The 11,180-nt window shown below is 45.3% G+C and overlaps 1 protein-coding gene across 1 annotated transcript; it reads left to right on the top strand.

Moving 5' to 3' along the window:
- Positions 1-3,308: 3,308 nt before the first annotated feature.
- LOC115361024 (NACHT, LRR and PYD domains-containing protein 12-like) lies at positions 3,309-10,450 on the top strand (the record flags this gene model as incomplete). The annotated part of the gene is given in 10 exon segments (XM_030054261.1): positions 3,309-3,332; positions 3,334-4,358; positions 4,459-4,632; positions 6,770-6,887; positions 7,389-7,417; positions 7,482-7,655; positions 7,887-8,060; positions 8,215-8,388; positions 8,560-8,606; positions 8,955-10,450. Coding segments are annotated over 10 exon segments (2,469 nt in total), but the record flags the coding sequence as incomplete, so codon positions are not given.
- Between the last annotated feature and the right edge of the window lie 730 nt (positions 10,451-11,180).

The raw sequence follows: 11,180 nt of genomic DNA, 5'->3' as shown, positions 1-11,180 counted from the left end.
TACTGTAACGACTTTCAGTTTTACCTGAGTTGTTGTTGAACGATGTATCTTTACTTTACGTAATTATGAATTTGATGAGTTTTTACACCACTGCTGTGTTCATGACGTTTCTATCAGGACCCAGCAGGAGAGACCAGACTCCCCTGGACCCAGCTGTGTGTCCTTCAAGAGCGACCGGTCTATGATTCAACCTGATGACTTCAAAGACTCACAGCCCTCTGCTGATGATGGGTAATTATTTAAAGATCCAGAATCGGTTCAGCCCCTCAGACTCTGTTGACTGAGTTTCCTCTTTCAAAACATCACATCCAATAATCAGATCAGCTTCTAGCATGGAGTTTTTGTTTCTGTCAGGATTCAATCACGCATGTGTATGTGTGTGTGTGTGTGTGTGTGTGTCCTCCTCAGAGTCCAGCAGCAGAGCTCAGAGGTTCCCAGTGGTCAGTCTGCCCAGGAGCATCAAACACACCTGGCCTCCATATTTCTGGTGTGTAAATGCAGCGATATGACAGCAGAGCGAGTGCTGTTCTACTGAACATCAGCTCCCATGGAGCGCCTCTCGTCCAATCAGATTGCTCCACTGGCACTAACTGTTGTATTAGGGCCCTAAAATTTCCGCCATCAAGGAATCGCGGAATTAGCCAAATAAAACGGAATCTATTTTTAACATGGAATATCGCGGAATTTGACATAATTTGAATGAAATGCTGTTTTTGTGTGGAATATGAACGTATGTCTGGGGAAAATCACATGGAGGGAAGCAAATCTGGGTGGCACAACCGCTCCAGTGGTTTCACCTGTACCACCAAGAAAAACCATTCCAACATCTGCACCGGCACCGTACGAGTCCAACAGGCAGAGAAACTTTCCAGCTACAGCAGCGCACTGACATAGATTGTGTAACAAAGTGAAGAGGTGCCACTCCGCTCTATTTTCACTGGCTAACAGCAGCACACTGGCTTAGCTTGTCTATTCAGAGAAGAGGTATCACTTCGGCTTATTTTTCATATTCAATCTATGTTATCACATGCGTACTCCTGCTCATTCATTGGCAGCTGAATTGTTAGGTCTGTTTGATAAGTAATTTACATTTTTAAAACAAATAATAATTTAACATATTGTTAAATTATTGCAGTCAAGCTTACTGGTAAACATCTACTCCTGCAAGATAATTTATTATGTTCTACAACTCATAAACATTCACTAACACTACATACCGAGTATTTGAGCAACATATCTCCTCTGTGCTACAAAAGATCCGTGGTAAAAAGTACTCTGTCGCTGAGGATGAGACACTGATGCATGAGACTGCAGGGTCCTACACATCATCATTTGTAAGTTAATGTGAATAGCCTGTACGCACAGTGGTCAACACTCATTTATTTGTTAAAAGTTGCAACGCGTTTCGCCACATGGGCTTCATCAGGCATGCCTGATTAAAATGAGATTAAAGTGAGCACATTGTGTGCGGTGGAACCCTTCTTTCTACTATGGACTTCCTTCCTGACACCACCAGCACCAATGTGAAGTTCTGAGCTGTGCAGGGCAATCTACCTTTTTGAACTATTGGTCAACACTCGTTTAACAATCTTTTAAGTTCAATGTGTGCATGCAAATTTAAGGTAATTTCTATTTCATTTGTGTGCATTTTAGTCATTAAAATTTCAGTCATTAACATTAAATACACACTCTTTTTTGTAGTTAAATAAGAGTAAAAGGTAAAAAACAGAATTTGGGAAAAAATCAAATGGAATTTATAGGGCCCTACATGGTTGTATAATGAACAACAGCATCCAAACTGAGCAGCAGCTCAGCTCATAATCGTCTCCATGCTGCACTTTGGACTTTCAGGCTCTTCAACCTGGATCTGATTTTGTGTTTTGGGTGCAAATTTCAAAATGGAACTTGAATTCTTTGATTTTTCTGTTGCAGCTGCTGGAGGAGAACATCAACACCTTTGTGAAGAAGGAGCTGAAAAACCTGCAGAGGTCTCTGAGTCCAGATTACCCAGAATGCTCAGAGAGGCAGAGGGAGGATGAGGAGGTGTTGGACGGTGAGGAGGAAGAGCAGAGGAGGAGCAGCAGGGAGGCTTTTCTGCAGATCACACTGCACCTCCTGAGGAGAATGAAGCAGGAGGAGCTGGCTGAGCGTGTGAGGAGCAGTAAGAGACTTTAACTCCTTTAACAGGATGGAAAGGAGGAAAGATGGGAAAACTGAATGTTTGCATTTGTAACCTCTGCTGGAAATACAGACATTTCTAAAACAAGAGCTCAGCAATCCCAGATTGGGATTGGGAAATGAGTACAATCCTCATGGAGAACCTGGTTAAAGTGTTGATTTGTTCATATTTGTGTAAAAAGCTGAACACAAAGTTGACATGGAAAATGTTGCCTTTCACATTTGGCTGCAGACAGTCAGGACTGGTTTTTCCACCAGCAGCTATGAGCTAAATGGATGCCATGCAGCCACAACTCAGATACATTTACCAGCAAATATTCACATTTCTCTCATTAATGTGACATTCACTTACTGATGTTTTTGTTGTTTGTTCATTCAGAAACTGCCGCTGCAGCGTGCCAACGTGAACTCAGATCTAAGCTGAAGAAGAAGTGTGAGTGTGTGTTTGAGGGGATTGCTAAAGCAGGAAACCCAACACTTCTGAATCAGATCTACACAGAGCTGTACATCACAGAGGGAGGGAGTGGAGAGCTCAGTGAGGAACATGAGGTCAGATGGATTGAAACAGCATCCAGGAAACCAAACACACCAGAAACACCAATCAGATGTCAGGACATCTTTAAACCTTTACCTGGAAGAGATCGACCAATCAGAGCAGTGATGACAAAGGGAGTGGCTGGCATTGGGAAAACAGTCTTAACACAGAAGTTCACTCTGGACTGGGCTGAACACAAAGCCAACCAGCATGTCCACTTCACATTTCCATTCACTTTCAGAGAGCTGAATCTGCTGAGAGGGAAAAAGTTGAGCTTGGTGGAACTTGTTCATCACTTCTTCACTGAGACCAAAGAAGCAGGAATCAGCAGGTTTGAGCAGTTCCAGGTTGTGTTGATCTTTGACGGTCTGGATGAGTGTCGACTTCCTCTGGACTTCAACAACAACCAGATCCTGACTGATGTTACAGAGTCCACCTCAGTGGACGTTCTGCTGACAAACCTCATCAAGGGGAACCTGCTTCCCTCTGCTCGCCTCTGGATAACCACACGACCCGCAGCGGCCAATCAGATCCCTCCTGAGTGCGTTGGCATGGTGACGGAGGTGAGAGGCTTCACTGACCCACAGAAGGAGGAATACTTCAGGAAGAGATTCAGAGATGAAGAGCAGGCCAGCAGAATCATCTCCCACATCAAGACGTCACGAAGCCTCCACATCATGTGCCACATCCCAGTCTTCTGCTGGATCACTGCTACAGTTCTGGAAGACGTGTTGAAGACCAGTGAGGGAGGGGACCTGCCCAAGACCCTGACTGAGATGTACATCCACTTCCTGCTGGTTCAGTCCAAAGTGCAGAACATCAAGTTTCATGGGAGAGCTGAGACAGATCCAGTCTGGACTCCAGAGACCAGGGAGATGATCCTGTCTCTGGGAAAACTGGCTTTTGAGGAGCTGGAGAAAGGCAACCTGATCTTCTATGAAGCAGACCTGGCAGAGTGTGGCATTGATATCAGAGCAGCCTCAGTGTACTCAGGAGTGTTCACACAGATCTTTAAAGAGGAGCGTGGGCTGTACCAGGACAAGGTTTTCTGCTTCATCCATCTGAGCCTTCAGGAGTTTCTGGCTGCTCTTTATGTCTTTCTGACATTCAACAACTCTGGAGTCAATCTGCTGTTCCAACAATCCGCCTCCATGTGGTCTGCACGGTTCAACAAGAAACCTGAACTGAAACTCCTCCTCCAGAGTGCTGTGGACAAGGCCTTACAGAGTCCAAATGGACACCTGGACTTGTTTCTGCGCTTCCTCCTGGGTCTTTCGCTGCCGACCAATCAGACTCTCCTACAAGGCCTGATGACACAGACAGGAAGTGGCTCACAGACCAATCAGGAAACAGTTGAGTTCATCAAGGAGAAGATCAGGGACAGTCCCTCTCCAGAGAGAAGCATCAACCTGTTCCACTGTCTGAATGAGCTGAATGACCATTCTCTAGTGGAGGAGATCCAACAGTACCTGAGTTCAGGACGTCTCTCCACAGAGGAACTGTCCCCTGCTCAGTGGTCAGCTCTGGTCTTCATCTTACTGTCATCAGAAGAAGATCTGGAGGTGTTTGACCTGAAGAAATACTTTGCTTCAGAGGAGGCTCTTCTGAGGCTGCTGCCCGTGGTCAAAGCCTCCAGGAAATCTGTGTAGGTCCATAGAAAACTGGACATACTAAACACATAACATGACGTTTTCTATACTAGAGAAACAGATTTAAATTTGTTTTCATCTTTGATTCCTCCTCAGGCTGAGTGGCTGTAATCTGTCAGAGAGAAGCTGTGCAGCTCTGGCCTCAGCTCTCAGCTCCCAGTCCTCTAGTCTGAGAGAGCTGGACCTGAGTCACAACGATCTGCAGGATTCAGGAGTGAAGTGTCTCTCTGCTGGACTGGAGAGTCCACACTGCAGACTGGAGGCTCTCAGGTCAGTGTTGTTGAATATTTAAAGGGTGACCTTGTGAGTTTAATATCAGGATTTATAGGACTTTTTACTTTTCATTCCAACTGGAAATCACTGATGACTGAACTTTTGTAAATCTGTCGTCTTCTCACCCAACTTTACATACAGAATATTTAAACACTGAGGGCTCTAGTTTCCCGGCGCAGCGCAGGGTGGCGCAGTGAGGCGCACCCCGTGCAGAGCTAGTTGCGACCAGCGCAACACGCGAGGCGAACGGTTTCCAAGTTTCGCAGACGGATGTGCGCCGAGATGGGAGTGGCGGCGCAGCAGGGGGAGGTGTCGACAGGTTCAGCTTGGCGCAGTGACAGTTTCGTGCCAAAAGGCTTCGCCGAGGTGCGCCAAAAGCTCGCCTCCTAAAACCACGTCTACTTTTGGCGCAAGGCGCAGCGGGGCCGGCGCAGTGGAAGTTTGGCTCACAGGCGGGCAGTGCGCACATGTCACCACAACCTCACAGATTGTAGACACATTAACAATGCAATAAATACCCACAAAAACCACTATTCAATGCTACTATCTCAATCAGCACATAAACGTATCTCCATATCGACTGTCCCGTCACAGCTGATGTCAGATCAAAGGAGATTGGCATCGTTTGGCAGCGTAACGGAAACCCAACCTGATCACCTGTCAGTCAAACAATTTGTCCAGTACGGTGATGTCTTTTTTCCAGTCATGGTGTCTGGCGCTGCTCGTGTTAACTACACAGTTCTTCTTCCATTTATATAAATATTCCACTCTGGGTTTTCGTTATCAGGTAATAACCGGACTATGACTGGTAAAATCTGCCAAAGTCCGGTAATTTTAAATGTCCGGTGAAAATATTCACAATTTGAATTTTATTAAAACAGTCAATTTCCACGTAATTTTATTTATAATTAAAAAAAAAAAAAATAGACTGCATGATCCCTGTCTCCGGTGTACCAGAGGGAGAGAGAGAGGGTTTTTTTTCCCTGCAGAACCGGATCAAAACAGCGCAGCGAAGTCGCCTGGGGGAGAACAAGGTCACAAGACTGATGTGCATTGCAAGTTGCAGAGAGACACCTGAGACTTTCGATTTTAATTCAGCTGCTGAATTAAGTTTTTATTGCATCTATTTGATTTCAAGTTGGAAGCACGCCGCTTTATTAAAATGATATGAGCCCGTTTTTTTGTTTGCAAATTGTAGTTGCAATTGTTTGCAATGTTCATGTTAAAAGAGTACAGGCTTGTGCAATATTTATTTATTTATTTTAGAAGTTACGCACGTGAGTCAATTGACGGCACTAATTTTATTTGATACAGCCTGCTTTTTAATAAAAAGATTACGCTATAAATTGACATGCCTTGATATCATTCTTATGTAGCCTGCATATAATTTTAAGCTCAATAAATTCAGATAATATTTTAGCGGAATTTCAAACATTTGCCCGGTAAATTGAAAACCTGCCGGTCATGTTGTCCGGTGCCAATTTTTTTAACGGAAACCCTTATTCCACACAAATCGAAAATGTAAAAGGCATCAGTTCCTTGCCAGACGCTGGGCGTTTAGAACAGCAAATGTAAAAGCTTTCATGAACCGGATTTTGTTTTAATCTCTAGTGTGTTGTTGCATCAGTAAGTGATGGAGACGAAAGTTGCAAAACAAACATGGAGGCTATTTATATGAATATGGCGAGGATTATCCTTTGAGGTAAAAACATTCATTAAAAATGGGGGCTTCACAGTTAAATTTATATTTGCTCGTAAGAAGATCAGGGACAGTCCCTCTCCAGAGAGAAGCATCAACCTGTTCCACTGTCTGAATGAGCTGAATGACCATTCTCTAGTGGAGGAGATCCAACAGTACCTGAGATCAGGACGTCTCTCCACAGTCCAACTCTCTCCTGCTCAGTGGTCAGCTCTGGTCTTCATCTTACTGTCATCAGAAGAAGATCTGGAGGTGTTTGACCTGAAGAAATACTCTGCTTCAGAGGAGGCTCTTCTGAGGCTGCTGCCAGTGGTCAAAGCCTCCAGGAAATCTGTGTAGGTTCACAGAAAACTGGACATACTAAATACATAACATGATGTTTTCTATACTAGAGAAACAGATTTAAATTTGTTTTAATCTTTGATTCCTCCTCAGGCTGAGTGGCTGTAATCTGGCAGAGAGAAGCTGTGCAGCTCTGGCCTCAGTTCTCAGCTCCCAGTCCTCTAGTCTGAGAGAGCTGGACCTGAGTCACAACGATCTGCAGGATTCAGGAGTGAAGCGTCTATAAAAAAATCAATAACTTTAACAGACGGTGACAGAGCTGGAAAAAGAGAGATGCGAGGCAGGTAGGTAATGGAAAGACAGGGGACTCAGGAAGACGAATTTAAGGATAGATGCATGGATGGATGGATGGGTGGTTAGATGGATGGGTGGACAGACGGATGGCAGGTAGCTCCAGCAACATTGCAGCAGCCAATACTGGCCTCACTGTTCTGAGTGTGTGATGTGGCTGTTCTCTTCGTCCATGTCAAATGTGTAGACTACCACTACGCCTTCGCGCAGCGCATTTTAAAGGCGAGGACAGGGGCTCATTTGATTTGTTTAAAGTGAATCGGCTGTGTCAAACCCACACCACGGCTTCTCTCCTCCCTTGCGCCGGTAGGAGGAACGGCGCAGTAGTTGCGCCAAGGCGCACGGCGTGCCAAACTTGCAAAATCCACTTGGCCACACCCAGTTGGCGCAGCGCAGCTGCGCTGCGCCCGCGCCTCACCAGGTCTGCGAAACTAGAGCCCTGACTGTCAGGTCTCATATATGAATCACATTAGATGCTAGAGTAACATTTCTGTGTCCCTATATCTTTCCTCAGGCTCAGTGGCTGTAATCTGTCAGAGAGAAGCTGTGCAGCTCTGGCCTCAGTTCTCAGCTCCCAGTCCTCTAGTCTGAGAGAGCTGGACCTGAGTAACAACGATCTGCAGGATTCAGGAGTGAAGCATCTCTCTGCTGGACTGGAGAGTCCACACTGCAGACTGGAGGCTCTCAGGTCAGTGTTGTTGAATATTTAAAGGGTGACCTTGTGAGTTTAATATCAGGATTTATAGGACTTTTTACTTTTCATTCCAAGTGGAAATCACTGATGACTGAACTTTTGTAAATCTGTCGTCTTCTCACCCAACTTTACATACAGAATATTTAAACACTGACTGTCAGATCTCATATATGAATCACATTAGATGCTAGAGTAACATTTCTATGTCCCTATATCTTTCCTCAGGCTGAGTGTGTGTAATCTGTCAGAGAGAAGCTGTGCAGCTCTGGTCTCAGTTCTCAGCTCCCAGTCCTCTAGTCTGAGAGAGCTGGACCTGAGTCACAACGATCTGCAGGATTCAGGAGTGAAGCGTCTCTCTGCTGGACTGGAGAGTCCACACTGCAGACTGGAGACTCTCAGGTCAGGATTCCTCAACCTGCTCAACACATGACCAGTTCAGTCCTGATTTCCATGCAGCTTCATGTCACTGAGCACATTCCTAAGCTGTGTAGGTTTCTGTGAGAACACAAAGCAGATGATGTGGTGGACTGATTGTGTTTGTGATGGTGTGCAGGCTGTCAGCCTGTCTGCTCACACAGGAAGGCTGTGCTTCTCTGGCCTCCGCTCTGAGCTCCAACCCCTCCCATCTGAGAGAGCTGGACCTGAGCTACAATCATCCAGGAGACTCAGGAGTGAAGCTGCTCTCTGCTGGACTGGAGGATCCAACCTGGAGACTTGAGGCTCTCAGGTATGGAGAGACACACACAATGTCTTCTAGAGGCCTGAGGAATATTGTTTCATGTTGAATGGTGGATATGAGTGACGTGGTCTGCTAAGTCCTTCATAGGGAAGGTTATTTACTGCCCATGTTTCCATCCTCAAAGAGAATCTGCTGCTCTGACTCTGTTTCTTCCTCCAGGGTGGACCATGGTGGAGAGCAGAGGTTGAAACCAGGTGTGAGGAAGTGTAAGTGTGGATTTAGTTTGATTCATCAACACAAAACCTTCTCAGCTGCATGCTTACATCAAGTGAATATAATTTGAAAATAATACTAATAGGGAAATCTTCAAATCTCTATGAAGCAGTACATGAAGTGTAAATGTAGTTTAGTTTGTGTGTAAATGGCTCCTCCAGATGTGAAGTGAATCTCCACAGCAGTTTGTGACGTCCATTCATTCAGATCCTGCTGTGAATGAAGAGAACGGCTGACACCATGTGTCATCATCAAAGAGTTAACAAATCAATAATCAAACTGTTAATCAATCAGCAGATAATAACCACAGCAGGTCTGTTGTGTCTTGTTCTCTCCATCAGATTCCTGTGAACTCAAACTGGACAAAAACACAGCAAACAGACACCTCGTCCTGTCTGAGGACAACAGGAAGGTGACAAGAGTGAGACAGGAGCAGCCATATCCTGATCACCCAGAGAGGTTTGACAACTGGGAACAGATCCTGTGTAGTGATGGTCTGACTGGTCGCTGCTACTGGGAGGTCGAGAGGGAAGGATGGGTTGATATAGCACTGACTTACAGAGGAATCAGCAGGAGAGGAGACAGTGATGCCTGTGGTCTTGGATGTAATAAAAACTCCTGGAGTCTTTTCTGCTCTGATGGTGGTTTCTCTGCCTGCCACAATGACAGAACAACATCCATCCCTGCCCCCTCCTCCTCCTCTAACAGAGTGGCAGTGTATCTGGACTGGCCTGCTGGCTCTCTGTCCTTCTACAGCGTCTCCTCTGACACACTGATCCACCTCCACACCTTCAGCAGCACCTTCACTGAGCCTCTGTACCTGGGGTTTAGGGTTTGGTCTGCTTCCTCGGTGTCTCTGTGTCAGATCTGAGGAGTGAGAGTCACGTCTTCACACTGCTGATCAGAGACAGCTGCTGACATGACAGATCACTGCAAAGGATTTTCATAAACCTATTGACTATTTACAAGCAGAAAAAACTCAGGAACATTATAATCAAAATCAGAAATACTTTATTGATCCCCAAGGGGAAACTGGGTCAGCTGCAGTTGCTCAACTTCTTAAGAGAAGAATTCAATTATAAGAAATAGGAAAATATGTGCCTTAAAATTTGTAAACAAAACTATGTCCATTATGTCAGAATATGTACATTAATCCTACAACATATTGTTATCTCACAGTTCTCTAATTTATCAAGGTTGATCAAGGTTAAATCTTTTCTTTTGACACATGACCTGATGTCAAATGAATCCTCTGAGCAGTTATTTTGGATGTCTTGTGATTAATGTGTAGGAAACGTGTGGAGAACGGGACGTCGGCGCCGTCTTTGACCTCATGTTAGACTTGGAAATGTTTTGTTCATTTTGTTTAAAGTGAGAATAAATCAGCCAAGTGAAGGCTGCAGTGGTTTGTGATTTGGATGTTTAACGTGGGAGTCCAGAGGAGCAGCCCTGTTAAGGAGGCACTGAACCAAACTGGTGAGGCCTGGAGCCGAGGGACAGCAGAGAGTGGACCTGAGGACCCACATTAGGGCCAGTGAGGCGGCAGCTTCCACAATAAAAGCTCTTTCGAACTTCTCCTCTAATAACATCAAATAGGTCTGGATTAATTACACACACAGAGAAATGTACGACAAAGAAAGTAGTTCCATGTATTTCCACGTTTAATTCTTCTGGATTATTTTCATTTGTCTCTTCATGTTGTTCATTCATTTGTATAGCTCAGGGTTTGGATATGGCACTGTGAAGGGCACCTGCAATTTCACTGTATTACACAATGACAATAAAGGCTTCTGTTCTAACAGGTTTGGTTCCATATAGGGCTGAACGATTAATCATTTTCTGATCGAAATTGTGATTCCAGACAGTGCGATCATGTGATTGCAAAAGCTGCGTTTTTTTTTTTTTTTCTTTTTTTTGTAGCGCTCCCGACTGAACCAGGATCTGTTGTGTCAAACTACATATAGGGTAGAGCGGGGTAAGACGCCCTCCCGAGGTAAGACGGCATAATAGGCATTGTTCTTAAGGGGGGCATCTTACCCCGCTTTACCCTACATGCCGTCTCCCTACCGTCCCACGTCATGCCCTGTCAAGCTGACCAATCAGAAGCGGCCATTGTCCAGGTGACAGCACACACACTCAGTAACAAGCTGGTGTCCCTAAAAAACGTGTTCTGAAATGGCTTCAGCTGAATCAGAAGCAGAGTTAGGGGATTTAATCCCAAAAAAGCAGGACGTCGGTCATATGGGAGTGTTTCAGGTTTGAGACTGCAGACGTGCTCCAGAAACAGGTTCTGTGCAAAGCCTGTCGAGCAAAAGCTGCAACATCCAGCGGCAACACAACCAACTTAGACCGGCACTTGAAAAATCACCACAGGCATTTAGCCTACATGACAAGAGCAGGACCAAACAGTCCGGTGGAAAGTCGAGTTAAAGTGAAGCTCCAGCCCACTGTGGCCAACACACTGCAGCTACAGCATCGTTTGCTGTGTAAAGGCTGAATTATGCTTCCGCGTAGGAAGAGCGTACGGAGGTTGTGCGAAGCACGCATTTCCTACGCAGCGCGTGTGT

This window comes from Myripristis murdjan, chromosome 6, assembly GCF_902150065.1.
Source record: "Myripristis murdjan chromosome 6, fMyrMur1.1, whole genome shotgun sequence".
NCBI classification, from domain to species: domain Eukaryota; kingdom Metazoa; phylum Chordata; class Actinopteri; order Holocentriformes; family Holocentridae; genus Myripristis; species Myripristis murdjan.
Note: the sequence above shows the minus strand (reverse complement) of the source record. Positions and strands in the feature narration are given on the sequence as shown.